General features: G+C 35.5%; 1 protein-coding gene across 4 annotated transcripts in view; it reads left to right on the top strand.

Annotated features, from left to right (window-relative positions):
* The window catches only part of LPIN2 (lipin 2), a 46,007-nt gene that overhangs the window by 17,669 nt on the left and 10,005 nt on the right, over window positions 1-18,333 (top strand). For all 4 annotated transcript variants that reach the window (XM_074821365.1, XM_074821350.1, XM_074821345.1 and 1 more), the window contains exons 3-14: window positions 55-150; window positions 3,527-3,825; window positions 7,066-7,173; window positions 11,120-11,243; window positions 11,892-12,213; window positions 12,455-12,554; window positions 13,692-13,879; window positions 15,056-15,149; window positions 15,521-15,590; window positions 15,692-15,781; window positions 16,523-16,605; window positions 17,721-17,865. In XM_074821365.1, the coding sequence (XP_074677466.1) occupies window positions 55-150; window positions 3,527-3,825; window positions 7,066-7,173; window positions 11,120-11,243; window positions 11,892-12,213; window positions 12,455-12,554; window positions 13,692-13,879; window positions 15,056-15,149; window positions 15,521-15,590; window positions 15,692-15,781; window positions 16,523-16,605; window positions 17,721-17,865 (1,719 nt within the window). The remainder of the gene's footprint in view (window positions 1-54; window positions 151-3,526; window positions 3,826-7,065; window positions 7,174-11,119; window positions 11,244-11,891; window positions 12,214-12,454; window positions 12,555-13,691; window positions 13,880-15,055; window positions 15,150-15,520; window positions 15,591-15,691; window positions 15,782-16,522; window positions 16,606-17,720; window positions 17,866-18,333) is intronic.

Below are 18,333 nucleotides of genomic sequence, written 5' to 3'. Positions count from 1 at the left end.
GTCAATGCTTTCCCCTATGATGAATTACTTACATTAAACTGTCTCTTTCCACAGATTGATATAGAAATTAATGGTGATGCTGTTGATCTTCATATGAAACTGGGTGACAATGGAGAAGCTTTCTTTGTACAAGAAACTGAGGAGGAAAATGTAAGGACTTTGTGCTTCATGAAGGCTACAATGCAGTATTAAGAGTAATGTGTTAAAAATGCTTAATATAGTGTTGTTAATATTGTAACTTTTATGAAAGCTAGATTTTCTGTGTCTGAATCTTAACATCACTTTCATATGCTGCCAAGATGCATGGTACTTTGTACAATTCTGCTACCCGTAATAATAAAGTAACTAATTCTCTTTTATATTAGAGCATTCTTTGAAAGATTTGTTGAATTTTTAAAATTTGTTTTAGTATATTTATTCTTGTTGACTTCAATTATACAGATTGCAGTGCCTTATAATAATCCTTGCCTTAAGTTCTTATAGCTTGTGCTACTGACTTCTGTACTAATAAAGGTTTTGTATTTTGGCATATTTTTAATTTGTCTTATAATTTTTAGCACAGTTTTTCACAATTTTAGCTATGAAACTTTCACCAGTTAACCATAACTTCTTCAACTTGATAATTCTTCTTGTATTATAATACAGTAATTAATTTCCCAAGAACTTATTGCAGCTGGAAGCTAATGAGCCTCTGAAAAACAGGAATAATGATTCATTTTTAGTCTGATTTCCTAAGGATGTGGGACCTATGTAATCACATTTGTCAGTCCTGAGCTTTGATCTTGATCACTTTTGAATCTGTTGGCATTTTTCAGCAAGACAGAAGGCAAAAAGTTCTAAATACAAAGTTCCAAAAGGTTTAATGAAAACAGTCAGCTAGAGGAGAGGGAAAAAAACTTTGTCTCAGTGAAGTAAAAGATGAAGTGTTAATTTCCTGTTGTTAGTAGTAATCCGAGTCTTTTAAGGAAATGAGTTTGATCCACTTTTTAGTTTAGGATGCCACTTGTTTACTGTGAGAGATGGAGGAAGCTCTCATTTTGAAAGGAGTTAAATAAATTTTCAAGTGGAAGGACTATATAAGCATTAAGAACTTAAATGATAACTTGGGGTTAGGGATTCATATCGTTTAGGAGAAAGGAAGGTTGGGTTCTGTTTTAGCATACTCCGTGATTAAAATCAAAACTGAAAGCAATTTTTTATAAATGTAGGCTGTGTCAGCCATTGATGGGAACTGAGCAGTCTTAAGACCTTCAGAAAGCAAGGGTGATTAGCACTGCCTTTGTCCCCAGTACAGGGTTTTAAAGGAGCTAGTGCACTTGCTTAGTATATTTTAATTTATAACAGGAGTGCCTTATCTGTGTATAATGTGTTCTGGAAAGCTGGTAGTTCATGCTGAAACTATAGAGTTGGCTACAAAGCAGAAGGCTGAGTTGCTTTAGTGCTTTTAGACATTTTTTTCTCAGTATTTCTGCTACTGATCAACATGTCCTTGCTGTCACCTCTTGAAGCTATGCTTAAGGTATAAATAAATGATAAAGCTCTCATCGAGTTCTCAATGGATTCAGAAAAGTTCTTTCAAGTGGTCAGTCTTTGCTGTTTTCACATCTTGACATTCAGAAGTAACACCATGCCTCAATTCACGTAAATCAGGACTATGTAACTTTCAGACATGATTTTTCAGCCAGTATTCTTGTAACATTTCCTCTGATTTTTTTTTTGTCTTGTTATTCTGGATTACTTATCACTAATTTTATAGAATATTAACTATTTTAGGTGCTATCATTTTATTTTCAGGTTTTTCAAAATCTGTGTGTCACTAGTGCTTTATAAGGCTGTTGTCCTTTCTCCACTTTTCTTTACTTTACAACCAGTGGAACAAGACTTGGTCTATAACTCTTAACTCAATGGAAAAATTAATATTAAATAATAGCAGTTCAGACTTCAAACACATCAAAAGTAGTATCAATGCTCTGGCTGTTTCTGATCAGTGTAGTTCCTGACTGATCTTCTGCATAAGAATCCTGTAAAAATAACAGACATCTTGTAATTAGTTCTATTCTTACCATGAAATTGAGCTCCATAACTTACTCTCCTTGCTATGCAAATTCTTTCAGTCTAGGTGTCAATATCTTTAAGTTTCTTGTTATGATGTAAATAAACCCCAGTCCATTGGTAAAGTTTTTCCTTCATTTGAATTGTTCCTTCAAAGGGCAATGGGTTGTAATTAATTGAGGGTTGTTTGTTGGTTTTAATGTGAGTAAATTATAGTTGAGTTTTTCTTTTTGAAAGATACTTTGCATAAGTAGTGTCTGACATGGGTGACAAGATGAATGCACCTTCCCCAATTCTGTGGGTAACACTGAACTGAGAGGAGAGGTAGACAGGCCAGACAAAGAGCCACCACATAGAGACAACTTGGCAGGCAAGATTCACACAGTGTTTAACCAAGATACACGTGAAGGCTTGCATCTAGTTTGGAAGAATCCCACACAGCGGTACACCCTGGGGTCTGACAGGATGAAATACAGCTCTGCTGTAAAGGCTGGCAGTGTGCCCTGGCAGCAGCAAAGGCAAATGTGTCCCAGGCTGCATCAGCAGGAGTACAGCCAGCAGATGGAGGGATGTGGTATTGTCCCACTCAACCTAGTACTTGTTAGGCCAAACCAGGGACACGGTTCTGGTCTACCAACTTCTGGTCTCCCCAGTTCAGTAGAGACATGGAAAATTGGATGGAGTCCAGTGGAGAGCCACCAAGATGATCAGAGGTTTGGAGAAGTTGACATAGGAAGAATGATTGCTGGAATTGGCTGTGCTCAGCCTAGAAGACTCAGGGGGTTCTAACCACAGTCTTGCAATACCTACAAGGTAGTTATAGAGCAGACGGAGGCACTCCCTTCACAAGGATGCCTGGTGATAAGGGGCAAAGGGTATAAGGAGGAAATTCCATCTGGATATGAGAAAAATCCTTCACTATGAGAACAATATAACACAGGAATAGATTGCCTAAGAAATGGGAGACTCTCCCTCACTGGAAATACTCAACATTTGGCTTGACAGGGCCCTGGATAACATAACCTAAGGCCCTATTTTTAACAGAAGATTTGACCAGATGATTTCCAGATGTCCCTTCCAACCTCCACCTTTCTATCTATCTGTTTCAAAATAGACAGCAGTGGATTTAATGAGCCTATTTTTATTAACACATTTACTAAACATGAATAGAACTGGTATGCTCAAGGGCAGATTATTTCAAAAACATTCCTCTGACTGGGTATTTGTTTTGCTAGCAAAATCAATTGTGTATGTCTGAAACTGTAAGAATACTAACATTCATTTTTCTGAACTTTATAATCCCTCTAGTGAACTTGGTTCCTTTCTGGGTATCAGCCTCATACCACTAGGCTATTGTATGGTTTCATGTCTAAATATAGATGCAAGGATTAATCTGTAGCCCACAACTATCCTGTATGCACAAAACAAAGTAAACAAATTAGTCTGTTCTCTATTTTCTTTTTTTTCCGCTTAGGAAAAAGTTCCTGCATATTTGGCAACATCTCCAATACCCACTGAAGACCAGTTTTTTAAAGACACTGACAATCATTTGAAATCAGGTGAAAATGAGAGGACATGTGCAAACTCAGAAATTCCACACTCTGTAGAAACAGAGACTGTATTCACCCCAGGTTCTGTGAAAAAGAAAAAAAGAAGAAGAAAGAAATACAAACAGGATAGCAGGAAGGAAGATCAGATCTCTTCTGCTGGGACCGAAGAGATTTTTGAAATGGAAATAAGCTCAGATGATGAAAAAAGTGTTCAACCCCTAAGGTAAACTATCAAATACTTGCTGACTGCTTTCACTGTTATCACTGACTTCTAAAAGGTGGTTTGTACCTTTCCTCTATGTAAGACATGCATAAGTCTCAGTAGACTCTGGATAGGCTTTTCTTCAAACTGGCAAACAAAACTCCAAACCATTATCTTCCACATCTCTACAGAATCCTTTCAGTTTGGCCATTTTGTTATGCACATGAAATCCAATTAAGCCCATTCTGGTAACGAAGTGTTGTCATGATCTGTTGTGTGACTGAGAAGAAGTTTCAGCATAGTTTCTCTCTTGAGGCAGAGTGGCCTTTTAGCATGTTTGGTAACCTCTACTTAAACTACAGTGTGGAATGCCTGAATTTGACTTCTCTGTAACTTGAAGTTTAATTTGGTAACTGAAAACTGCATAAATGAATGCTCCTTTACATTAGTAAAGAGGATTCTTTATGTGTGTGTAGTCATAAAGGGGGAAAAGAAAAAATCAGTCCTGTAGTTTGAAGGGGATAAACTGTTAGTAAAGTGGAATTTGTGGTAAAGTGGTAGCACATACTAATAAGCTGAAGAAGCTTTTATATGAGTAGTAGGAAAGATTATAGTAATAGAAGGAAGCTATCAAGCATATAAATGCTTAAAATCCAGGGAAAGGCCTGCTCTACTTCTGTGGAAGTTTCTTAGCCTGCTTAACAAAAGAAGTGGACTTAGTTTTTAAACAAAACTACCTACTTTATTGGACAGCATTACTGTTAAATGTGGTGCTGTCTGAATAAATTCAAGATCTGGTCTGGGAATTAGAAGAATGCTTTGGTATAAGAGAACAAAGTATAACTGAAAAAACTTCAGTATGGGTCTTCAAGGGAGTCTCAAATTTAATAAGTACGAGTCACAAAGGTCAGTGCAACAGAAAAACAATCTAACTGTTATCACAACAATGATCAATAAAACACAACAAACAAAATTCAGTTTTTAAAGTGTTTTCTAGAATGTCTGTGACTTTCTGAATTAATTTACCTTATTTTTTTATTGTCATATGTATGTCAAGGAATTGTCATTTAGCTATTTACTGCTCTGTTTTGTTTGGTTTGGCATTTTGTTTGGTTTAAGATTTTTCCTTCTTTCCCAGTTTAAGAAAAGTAAGAGCTTTGTTCAGCCTTCAGTGTGAGAGTATTAAGACAACAATAACTTGTTATAGTGAAACCATCAAAAATAAAAATAACCATCAAGTACAGGAAAAAAACCCCATTAATTGTTTATTCTTTATTTAATAAATTACTACAAATATATGAAGAATTTAGGGATGTTATGCCAGTAATGGCTGTCTTCATCCAGCATTTAGAATTCAAATTGCTATTCTAGCAATTATCTTAATTTGACTAGAGATGAATAAAAAATTGTAGGTTTGACTGAAATGTCAAATATTTAGTCATTGCTGAACAGACTATGGTGTCTCCATAAAGGTTACTCTGGTTTTATTTTTTGTACCCTTTAGAATGAAAGATTTAAAAGGTTTTTTATTTTTAAACCACATTTTTATATATATATATATATATAAAAACCCAGAAACAACAGTAGAAATGCATTTTGGGAAAGAATGCTGTTTTCTTGTGAGTAGCAAGTAAATGCAGGACTGAAAAATTACATTGTAGTAACAGAAGCCCAGAGACAGTAGTTTCATGGCTATTGTATCTGTTAGTGCAGTTCATACCCAGTCATTCCAGTAGGCTACCAAGGCAGGAAATAAAATGCCTTGCAATAGATATACACCATTTTCTACCTAGCTAAAGATACAGTCGTGGAAAAAAGTTCATAAGCTTTCTTTTCACATCCTGTAAGGATGTAAGGTGATATCAGCAAGTTTGTTTTGGTTTGGGTTTTGGTCTGGGTTTTTTTAGTTACAAATGTGTGGCTCTGGGGAAAAAAACAAACAAAAAAAAAGAAATAGAAATTTAGCTATTATTAGACATAGCTTCAGATTTCAAATTGAAACTGGGAAAGGAAGAGGGAGTCTGATGTTCCAACAGGAAGGTCAAAAATTTAGGCACAGGTACCAGTATGTAATGTCTTATCTAGTTCTATTCTTATAAACCAGAAAACAAGCTGTTTCCTGTTCCTTGGGAAAATCCATTTCCAAGTGTTTTTGCAACTTTTCTTAAAATATGTCCTTTGTTTTTCCTAGCTATGATTTAGATATGTTAGTAAAATCTAAATATTTACATATTTGAATAGATAATGTTAAAATCTTTCCTTTTCTCCATCCATAAGAGAAATTAGCATTAGTATTCCCAAATAAGTCCAGTGCAACTGTGCTGCTAATGGAAGAAAAATAATTTTTCTTTTTTCATTCATAATATCAGCTTAAAATAATTTATATTGCATTTTACACTCAAATTCCAGGCTTGTCTTCCTTGTATTCCATCCAGTGTGTAGTCATGATGCCCTTGATCTAACCTCAAAACAAGTTAGTTGTATCCTGAGAATAGGTATTTATTCAATTAAATTCAAAAAGCTGTTAAAGGATCTGAGGTACTTATGATGGAAATATTTAAAAGGAACTTCTGGGTAAAGTGCAGTGCATGCCTGCTCAAAGGGTCTTACTGTTTGGGTTTTGTTTGGGGTTTTTTGTTTGTTGAGTTTTTTTGTGTTGTTACAGACAGTGAGTAGAATTCCCAGTGCAAAAAAAAAAAAAAACCCAACTAAAACTTTTGGTTTTGTATAGGAGTGTATAGGAGTACTACACTTTTCAGAACAGTGTTGTCGTTTGTGTTAATTTGTAAACTCATGGGTAAATTGGGGCTAGTACCTACCCCCGTTTTCTTACTGTTTTTAATTTGTGAAATGTGCAGTCAAAGTGCATTGTCAAAACTACCTTTTCGATTTAACTGCTGTGATCCTGAGGTTTACATAGTGAAGGTTATGTGTAAGTATTTATGTTCATCTTTGGGGTTTGGTAGTATTAGCTGGCTATATAGAATGATACCACTTATGCTATTGTGACTTCTTCAATATTAATTTACTACGTGTCAAGAGTAGTAGGTTTTTGAATTCTTGTATTATTTTCAGGTATTAATATTTTTATATACATTTAAATTTATATAAAGGTGTGTTGCAAGCAATGATTTTTTTTAAGCTATACACTTTTTTCTTTTGATCTTGGATTTTTAATAACATATAAGTAACTTTTCTAACTGGATTAATAATGCAGATTTCTTATAGCTGGCTTATGTAATGTCTCGTGTATCTCCACAGAGGATCATCAAATTCATCACCAAAGGGTGAAGAACAAAAAGAATCTTTGATTTATCACTCGAAGGATCATTACCCTTTATCTGATGGAGACTGGTCCCCTCTGGAGAAGTAAGTCACTTTGTGATGTCATATATATAATCATGAATGACTATTAAAAAAACTAATGTGCCTTTTAATTATTTTTTTTTCCCCCTGATCTGTAAAACTATCAAGCATGCTTAACTTTTGTGATATCAAATGCAGCGTTTGATACTTACTTGGAACTTTGGGAACTTTTCTCTCCACTCTATGTATTAAACAAAATTTGTCTTTTTTTCTTTTTCCCCTCAAATAAAAACTGCCCACTTCTTATTAAAATTCACTATTAAAGAAAGAGAATACAGTTAATAAGATTTCCTTAGGCTGAGAAGAGTATGGAAAATGAATATGTTCCTTATGATTCACCCTAGCATAAGTAACACTTGATCTGCCATGAAGGAGAATTGTTGAGTATGTAAGTTAGAATTTGCCAGGTGAAATAATGTAAATTACTCAATGTAAAGCTAGGTCCTAAATTTGAATCATATTGTACTTCAGAAGAGAGAATTTGCTAGTTCTTGGAGTTCTGGTATCTCTGGATATTCCTCTTGCATTCAGTTTCTAGATTTTTTCCAAAGCTCATGCTTTGGGTTGCACCACTCTAACATCAGTCTCTATTTGTGTAAGAAAGCATTCTGTCTGTATGCGGTAGTACTTGAGGTAAATTTCATACTTTTTCTGAACATTTGGCGTAAGAAAGGACATATATATATAAAATACATAACATGCTGAGCAGTATCTTGATTAATCTTAACTCTTTGGTGAGTGTCTAGTTCTACTGCTTTTCAGTTTGACTGAGGAATCTACCTCATAGCAGATACATTCACAGTGTCAGTGAGGATTACTGGTCAGCCTTGTGTGATATCCGTTGTTGCATATTAGCTGCTCAGTGCACAGGTGCCTGTTCTTCTGTAGAGCGAATGTACCACACCATGCTTGGTGCCTGCTAATTCCCCCAGTGCATAGCTTGTTAATGAACCGAAGCAGTTGGACAGGAAATCCCATTATCATTCCTTTTTATGTTTTGGGCTGACAACCACATCCTCAATTGTACTTAATGAGATGTAGTCTTCAAATGTTCCCCAAAGGTTTGTGGTTTGTGACTGAAAATCAGTCACAGTGTTTGACCCTGAGGATTGACATGGCGTTGTATGGATTATATCACCCAGCTAATTGTAGCATAGAGTCCTTCATCCAGGTAGGCTGATATTCCTTTTCAGTTTATAAAACTCTAGCTAACATACACTAGCAGGTTATATCTGGGAGACATCATTCATCCCTTTCAGTGCTGTCTCCTCTTGCTTATATATTTAGGGGATATTCTGCTCTAACAACTTGACTGTGTATCATGTGAGATACCTAGTCTCTTTACATTTATTTTTTGTTGTTTGTTTGTTTGTTTTAAACAAGAAGCTATCCAGTACAGGTTGTGGTGTAACAGAGAAATTGGCAATTTTCCTTTCCCTCTTAGGGGTGGAGGGATGTTAGGTGGGGGATTCTCTCTTTAGAAGAAGAGAAATTTTGCATGTAATTATTTCTCCTAAGCCACCAAAGAAAGATTCTATAATGTAACCATTGTACAGTGAAAGAGAAGTGGGAGGTTTTACTAACGTCCTTGGAGAGCTGAAAAAGCTACCTGACTTTTAGTTGAGGTTGGTTGTCTTGCTCTTCAGAAGGGAACATAATAGCCTAAGTCTTTTCAATGAGGACACTTCTGTTTGTCCTACTCACTATAATAAAACCAAAAAGCATAACCATTAATTGTTTGATACCTAATACTATCAATGTTCTTCCTGCTTCAACAATCAATGTTAGCATGACTAGATCACTGCTACAGGCATGGGCCTTTTAACTAAAGATTTCTCCCTGAGAATGACAATGGAAAACTTATGCCTTGGGGAGAGTGCAACAGACTTAGGTTCTCAAAGCCCTGAAGTATTCATTCTTTTGCAAGTACTGCTGAATATTAAGAATTAGGCTTAGAAACAGGTTAATATGTCTGTGTGGCTTCCAGCTGACTTGTGATATAGGCAGAACAAATCAGTTGGCACACAGGGAAAATGAATTCATATTCTTCCTGACAACAAATATGTACATGTATTTTCGTCAATGTGTTACTTCAAATAAGCCCTTCTAACAGCACAGAAAATGTAATTTCTGTAGGAAATTGTTAAAGGAGAACTGAGGGGGGAAATCTCTAAATGGTTTCCTTTTTGTGTCCCTGGGTGATGAAGGCTGGAAGTTGACAGTGAGATGGTGAATCGCCACTGTAGACATGTTTAAATGCCCCGCTATCTTGGATTTTGTGGTGTCCCTCAGAGTAATATGAGGGATTCTTACTGTTTGGATTGTGACCTGATCTGTGTACTGTCTATTTTTAGAGTCTGAATTATGATCAGTTTAGTCTTGTATGATATTGCAAAACTCTGGGTCTGCAAGCCTTCAGAAAGCTTCAGATATTATACTACATTAGATAACTAATTCTTTAAGGAATTTTGTAACAAAAAAAAAAAAAAATCCAGAAATTAAATACCTGTAGGGGTTACTGTAAAATTTTCAGTATTAAATCATAGAACAGCCCAAGTTGGGAGGGACCTTAATAGATCATCTTGTCCAACCTTTTATGAGAAAGGGAGACTAGATAAGATTATCTAACACCCTGACCAGTGACAAATTGAAAACCTCCTGTGATGGGGACCACTTTCCTGGAAAAGTTGTTCCAGTGAATGATTATTCTCACTGCAAAATTCTTTCTTACATCAAGATGAAACATCTCCTGGTGCAACAAGTGCAAAAACAAGCACAAAGTCCCCCACCTGGGCCAACATAACCAAGGAGCCCAGTACAGGCTTGGATCTGTGTGGCTGGGCAGCAGCCTTGCTGACCTGGGGGTGCTGGTGGGCAACGAGCTGAACGTGAGTCAGCAGAGCACTGCTGCAGCAACAAAGGCAAACTGGATCCTGGGCTGCATGCCCAGGGGTGTTACTAGCAGAGAGAGAGATGTGATCATCCTGCTCTACTCAGCACTGGTCAGGCCACACCTGGAGTGCTGTGTCCAGTTCTAGTCCTTACAATTCAAATTCAAATACTGATGTTTATATATATATTTAAAAAAAACCCCCAAACCTCAAACCAAAATACACTATGAATGTCAAAGTGTAAAAAGAGCAGCATTTCTATAATATGCAATATAATTGCCCTGTTCAACAAAGATAGACTTGGACCTGTCCCAACACTAAATGCTACTGCAAAACAACCTCTTGTATTTCCTTTCCTCCCTAAGATCATAAGAGCAAAGTGATTTTGAAATCACACCTTTCTAACATTTTGTAGATTGAGTTCTTTCTGGTTTAAAAGTAGTCTTGGCTAAGGTAAATTTCAGATGTCTGTTTCTGATTTATGGATAATAACCACTGTAGGAAAAATAGAATGGATTTTAAAAGGTCATTTAGTCCAAACACATCTGAAGGAAGTTTTCAAGTAATCTCCCTTCCCTCTCCTAAGTTATATTATTAATGTTGTTTTCCCTTCATTGGGAATTGGTGGTGTTTTGTGCATTTGAGAGTTAGATTTGCAGGACTTATGTTACTCAAGTCTTGGCATAGCAAGCTTAAGTTCTGTATTTTTATAGAGGAAGGGAACTTAAAGCTAATTTGTGTCTTACTTTTAGAGAAACTTTTTTGTTTTGTTCTGGTGTTTTTGACAAATACAACATGGCATGAAGGGAGAGCTTATACCTACACTGCAGATACAGTGGAGGAATCTGTTTAGGGTGATCACTATGTAAGTCCTTTAATGTGATTTTAGTTTTAACCTAATTTCTCACTGTCTGAAAACCCTGCTGGGCTTCTTGCCATGTTGTCGAATAATTGAAGCTCTGTTAAGCTGTAGAAAACTCTACCGACAGTAGCTGTACAACAAATGCATTTTAAACACTGTAGCTTTTTTTTTTTTGTTGTTCTTGTTGATTTGCTAGCCCTTTCTCTGAGCCAGTCTGCCCTAAAAGTGATTCAGAACTAGAAGTTAAACCTGCTGAGAGCTTGCTCAGATCTGAATCTCACATGGAATGGACATGGGGAGGATTCCCAGAATCAACCAAGGTAACTTTATTTATTGTCTCTAACTCTGTGAAATGAATTTTGGCATATCTAAAATCTTGTCCTAAGAGCGGATTGGAAATCTGCTGCTGTTCTGCAGAATAATTGAGCTGCAATAGGGAAGTAGCACCCCCTTGTGGTTGGCAGGTAGTCGGATTTTTGGGTTCAAAAGCTGGTCAGCAAAGTAATTCCAGAAAACCTAGCAGTAAAAATCTGAAATTTTTGAATTTTCAGGTAGAAATTGAAGAAAACAACTTTAGAAACTGTTTTCCTTTATTTTAGGCTAAGTTCTAGTTCATCCCAGAGGAATTGTAACCTTGATAATGTAAATTTAGTATCTAACAGGACAGCTGCTTTCAGAAGCCATGGTACGTCCACATTTATGCCTTTTTCTTGCCATGGTTTGTTCAAGTCAGCACTTCCTCTATGCCAGTGTCTTTACTGAACTTGTAAATAAGCTAGTACAAAGCTTCTGTTGCAAGGAACTTTGCTAATAAGATGGGACATGTTTTATGTTCCTAAAATACATGTTTAAATTCTTACTCAGTTTACTTGTGACCAGGACTTGTACCATGAGTACAAGTTTAATGTTTAGACCAGAATAAAACAAACATGTGAAGTGAAAGGTTTGACTAGAGTTTTGTTTTTCAGATAAGCAAGAAAGAGAAACTGGAACATCCGAGAACAGCTACCATTACTCCATCAGAGAAGACTCATTTTAGGGTTATCCTCAGCTCTGATGAAGTTGAAGATGATGATGATGTGAAAGATTCTGTCTGTACAGTACTGAAACCTGAGCCAAGAACTCATCCTCTGCTTAAGCAGATGGATGTTAAAGATTCTCTTGCTTCTGCAATCATAGAACCACAAGATCCGTTGCCATTAGATGCTGATCATCATTCCAGACTGTTGGTGGACCCTTTACCAGAAACAAAGCCAACAGCAAAAATTGACTCTCCTTCAAAAAAGAAAGGTATATTATAAACCTGTTGATTCTTTCCTTCAGTGTGATCTACCAAATTTGAGGCCATAGAGGAAAAAGTATGTATGTGCCTTTTCAATTTTTCCTATTTAAAGTCTTATCTGACTAAAACTATAATTAAACTCTTGGATTTATAAATACTACAAGTAAGTCTGAATCTTCCACAATTATGTTTGTATTTAACGTGTCTCCATAGCTTCATCTTAGTAATCTTTATTCTTAAAATTAACAGGGGTGCACAAGCGAAGTCATCATCAGGGGCCTGACGATATTTACTTGGAGGACCTAAAGGCTTTGGAACCTGAAGTTGCAGCACTCTACTTTCCCAAAAGGTAATTTTGAATTAAGGTTCTATGGATTTAGGGTTATACTGCAGTTGCACTATGTGAGTTACAACATGTATGATTTAGGTGTTTATGCACCAGTTCTGATAAAAAGAATTGAACTTCTAGGCTTTTGTGGAGTAATCAGTACTGATCTCATTATGAAAATCTGTTTCTGATTTGACAAGAAACATATTGAAAGATCACATGGGAGGTCACTACTGAGAGATTTCATCTTTGTGGAACCTGTATGTTCTCCAAATATAGAGAGGGGGTAAATTTAAACTGCACACTACTTTTGCAGCAATACTCAATTTTGGCATATTGCTAGCTCTAGATAAGCACACATCAGTTTATTGTTTGCTTGCCCTGTACCTCCATTCCAACTTTTTTTTTAATGTCAAAAAAGACCCACAAAAAAAATATCCCACAAGGTCTTCATGCAAGGCAGCTCAGTTTAAAATCCACTCTTGTTTGGTCTTTTTAATGAAGTCAAAGCATTTTATACTCCTAAAATACTCTCCAAAACAATAACTGTCTGGGAAGACCTTTGTAAAAATACAGGTTAATAAGGAAGAAGTGTCGGTTGAAACTAAAATTGTAAACTTTTCAGTACTTACTGATTACATTACTTGGGATCAAACTAACTCTAACCTCAGATGACATGTGATGTTTTTTATTTAAAAGCCCATCTTTCTTTTCTATTGTACTTTTTCCAAACACACAGTGTTCTAAAAACATCAAGCAATGTACTTTTTCCTTTTATTCTTATTCTACAGCTTTCTGGTAAAGATTGAGGAGCATAGTATTGTTCTGCAAAAATAGGATGTAGAGGATCTTTTCCTCATTTAAATCAATTTTGTTACAGACAAGAGAAATGTAATTATTTTCCAATTTAAGTTCATGTTAGGAGAACTGGAAACTGTCAATCTGCCAGTATTATGAAGGGTTGGGTGTGTGTGTTTGTATCTGGTTTTTATTTGGTTAGTTTTAAATTTATGTTGTAAAATGATGTAGTTCTTAAAAGAAAAGCAACAGCAAGGTGATTTTTTTTTGGGTAATCATATAGTGTGTTCTTTAACCCAAAATCTTTACCTTTTTTTGCAAGTGAAATACTTATGGAAAATGTGGACTTCTTTTCTTTAGTGATTCTGATCCAGGCTTCAGGCAGTGGACAGAGTCAGATACCCTTTCTGGCTCCCAGTCACCCCAATCAGTGGGAAGTGCTGCTGCTGATAGTGGTACCGAGTGCATGTCTGATTCTGCTATGGACTTGCCTGATGTTACACTTTCACTTTGTGGAGGTCTCAATGAAAATGGAGAGATTTCTAAAGGTATGTGAAAGACTATGACAGTAATAAAGCTCAGGCAGGCAAACAAATGAAGTGGCTTGAATGGTCTGACTTCTAACTTGCAAAGCTTTGGCTTATTATTATGCTCCTGTTGAAAAAAGGGAATGGATAATCTTGCATTTTCTGAAATTCTCAAGCAGAGATAGCAGAATTTAACCTCAAATTAATCAAGAGCACTTGATGTCTTGAGAAGCTTTCTGTCTCCTTTTTTGCACCACATATTACGTATCTGACCAATGACTCGTTTCTGACTGCAGTTAGTTGCTTAGTCCTATATAAATCTTCACAATTCATATTCTTTCCAAATGCCTGATAATTTTTCTGTCCTAGTTTTTTTTAAGCGATTAAAAAAAGTTTTACTATTGTGTTGGACTATGTTTTCTCCTGCTGTACTTTTCCTATCCTAAATGTTTGTTAACCTTTACATTTTTACCAGCTGATTCTTCTTTCTTAATGCTCTGGTTAATCGTGATATTGAAGTTGTGTGCATTTTTGAGGGAGCTTTTAGAGCACATAATCTTCATGAACTGCAACATTTTTAGTATTACTTTTTTAATGGTCATCCAGTCTCTAATGCATCAAGTGAAATTTAAATACTTATTAATAAAGGCTCAGAATAGCTCTCTTTGTAATGTGACAGTAATACTGGATTTGATTTGAAAAAATTATGTCTTCCTTGCAGGAGTCTTACAGTAAATCATGAATTTCTGCAAACTTGTAGTTGCTAGTTGTGAAAATGCTATTAGTAGTCAGTGATTAAACAAACGTGAAAAGCTGACAACATCCTTCCCCCTCCCCTTTTATTGCACTATGTAGGCCCCTTACCTGCCATAATTTTTGAAGAAAACTTGCTTAGACAACCATGGCTCTCTTTTTCCAGCCTGCGAACTGAATAAGTTCCCACCTCCTCCTTATCCTCCCTCTTCTAATTCCTTATTTTTCATTACTGTGAGTGTTGAAGTAGTACAAGGCTTTCCCTGTCACTGAGGAGGCAGTCACAAGACTCTTGACAGGTAGGCCATATTAACATATCTTGAGTGATGTTGCAGGATCAGCAAAGACTCTGAAATGACAGAAAGCATTTTCCTAGATAGAAACTAATCAGGCATCTTGGGATTTTATATTATTATTTTTAATTAAAATCTGCTTCTATTGCAGAAAAATTCATGGAACATATTATTACTTATCATGAATTTGCTGAAAACCCTGGACTCATAGACAATCCTAATTTGGTAATAAGGATTTATAACAGGTAAATTCTCTATATCATGTAATTAGGTCATAGAGGGTCTCATTTAAAATCTGCCCTTTAAAGTGAGTGCATTTCTCAGCTTCCATTGCAATTCGTGTTTTTGATGGATCTGTTTCTCAGTCTCAAAGAGAATAATTTTGAACTGAAGACTTGCAGTAAATTTAGCTTTAACTGAAGTTAGATATTTTTCAGCAATTACCACTGATGTTGAATTGTATATATTTAAAATAACCCTGGTTGCAGAAAATGTAAATATTAGTTGTTGGCAGCAAATACATGTTTTCATCAATGAAAGGGCAGTTTGCACACTGATATTCATTGACCTCTAGTCAGGTTTTGTAATATCTTATCAATAACATGTTTTAAAACAGGTATTATAACTGGGCGTTGGCTGCTCCAATGATTCTGAGTTTGCAGGTGTTTCAGAAGAGTTTGCCTAAGGTAAATAGATACATGTATACTTTTTTTAAGATTTTTGTATGTAGTAACAAATTATTATCTCTTTATTTTGTTTTTGTTTAAAAACATACCTAATTTTTCAGGCTACTGTTGAGTCCTGGGTCAAAGAAAAGATGCCAAAGAAGTCTGGAAGGTGGTGGTTCTGGCGCAAGAGAGAAAGCATGACTAAACAGGTAACAGGCCTATTTTGATTTTTTTTTTTTCTTCCTTAGATGTTAAAAGATGAAAAAATTGTAATTTGTCAGAAGTGCCTCAGAACACTGCTCATACAGCTCCGTGTCACTGATTGCCAGCTGAGAGTTACTCAGTGTTGCTGTACCTGCTTCTGTATATTTAGTCTTAAACACCACATCTTTATTTGCTGTTACTGATTGCTTCAACAAAATTTATTGCATTCAGCTGTTGCACAATATTCTTAAAATTCTTTCTTTTAAGCCATAAGCAGTTTTCAGAGCTACTTTTCACTCACTGCGGTATATTTTAGGAATGTATACACAAGTAAGTAATTAGGTGCTGTGCTGCATAATAGATGTTATACTGAGACACCCCATTTTAGACTAAATTAAGTTTGCTAAACTTGTATATGCCTTAAATTTACTTGCCCCCCAAAAAAGTGAATTTTATAAGCTTAGAGGTTGACAGCTCCTTTACTGCTAAATTCATCACGTTAAACTAGCAGTTCTCAATTTCTGGCATGCAGAGTTGTGTTTCCTGAAATAATAAAAAGCTGTAATGGGTCATTCCTTCTTAAGCATCCTTTTGTTCAATAATTTACAGAATGAACGGTTCTGAGACTTAATATAGTTTATGTACTATATTGATAAGTGTTTGTTTAAGTGTGTACTATGAATTCACTTGGTTTGGTTTAAAATGCTTAAAATGTCAATATGTTTTTTATTATCGTGTTGCTTTAGATACCAGAGGCAAAAGAGGGGAAAGCTGAGACGCAAAGAGCAAATGAGCTGCCAGCAACTATAAAAGAGCAAGTTAATAGTAGGTGTGTTCCTGTCTGAAGACTATTTTGTGGACTGAATAGCATCTTTTTTTCTGTTTCTTTCTCTTTTTTTTTGAATGAAGAATTCAGTAGGACTTTACTGTGGGAAGAAACTTTGCCTCTAAGATACCGAAGACAAACCAGATGTGTTTAGCAAACATTCAGCAAAATAATGTGGCAGCAAACACTGTAGGAACTACAGATACACTACAGTTATTTCCTAAATCCTATTGTGTTTACTTTTTAAATCATAACATAACTAACAGAACAACAAAGACATATATGGTAACCTTTAGCAATGGGCCACTACTCTGTAAATATAGTGGTATTGTTTCTGAGATACTGTTTGTCTTTAAAAAGAAAAAAAGCTTAATATTGTATGAATAATTTAAACCATGTGAAATTTTTTGTAACATTAAATAATTGAAACAATAAAATAGTATTAATTACAGTGCACAAGTTGCCCAAGATTGTGGTTGAAAACTAGCAGTATTTAGCACACAACTGTCCCAGTCTAGGTAATTTATTATGCATATTCATATTCTCCCCTGATTTTATGAAGATACTTGTAAATGTTGTTGGTGTCTTAAAGATTTAAAAAACTAAATATATTGTGATTGAATACTTTAGGGAAATTAAATGCTGCTTTTAATCTTGAAATCTCTAATTAGCAGAAAAATAAGTCTGTGAATAACCTTAAAAGGTGAGCTACTCCACTAACTTATCACCCACAGTTTAAATTATGTAGTAACTGGCAGCTTTTTTTAAAAAACAAAACACTGTTACTTATTCAGTATCCCTTTTCATCTGTAGCTTACCTAATTCATCAATACAGTATTTGTGACCTCTGTGTCTTTACTAAACCCATCATGTGTGGAGCCAGCTAGTAGTAGTAATGTTTAGAGCTCCACCAATACTAGTGTGCATTACAAGTCTTACTTGCTTACTGGCATATATTAGCTTTATCTGGGCATTCACTAGACCATGGACTTTGTTAATCTGTGCTATCAGGCTAGTAGCACATCCTCAACATAAGCAGAAATTACTCTTGCATGAGAATGTTACACCATTAAAGGATTTTCTGTAGCTTATGTTTGTTCTGGTTGATGTCACATTAGACCTCCAGAAGATGACTCTTCTAGTGATGAAGCATCACAGGAGTTGAAGGAATCCCTGAAAATAGATTCTGCCCCAGTAGAGCATCCAACCCATGGAAACATTACATCTTATAAGAAGTCACTTAGACTCTCTTCAGACCAAATAGTAAGTGGCATGCCTTTCTTGTACATAGGATGCTTCATAATTCCACTCTGGTTCTAAGAGTTGGACTTTTTCCACTTTTTAGAAGTGCTACATAAGTACGTTTCACAAAGTAAAAAACGATCTTTGGGTTACTCTCCTAAGGGATGTGACAGCGGTAGGAAAAAAGAATAGGGAAACTTAAAATTTAAAAAATTTAAAGGATTTTCCTGTGCTAGTGTGGGCAGCTGCAGGGAATTTTTGATTAATTTTTTCTTTTGTGTTTTTCAAGAATCTGGATTCTGGGTTTAAAAATAATAATTTATTAGTTTCTTAATTTTTGATTTAAAATAATAATTTCTTACAAAGTTCTATAATCAAACTTTACATTAGATGTTGCCAAAAAAGTGGCATTATTGGCTTCTACAATTTGGATATCCTGGGTTCTGAACATTCCAATAATGTACATTTAAATTGGTATGCAGTTTATTC

The sequence above is a fragment of the Strix aluco genome, chromosome 1 (assembly GCF_031877795.1).
Source record: "Strix aluco isolate bStrAlu1 chromosome 1, bStrAlu1.hap1, whole genome shotgun sequence".
Taxonomy (NCBI): Eukaryota; Metazoa; Chordata; class Aves; order Strigiformes; family Strigidae; genus Strix; species Strix aluco.
The sequence above is the reverse complement of the archived record's forward strand: the minus strand, read 5'-3'. Positions and strand labels throughout refer to the sequence as shown.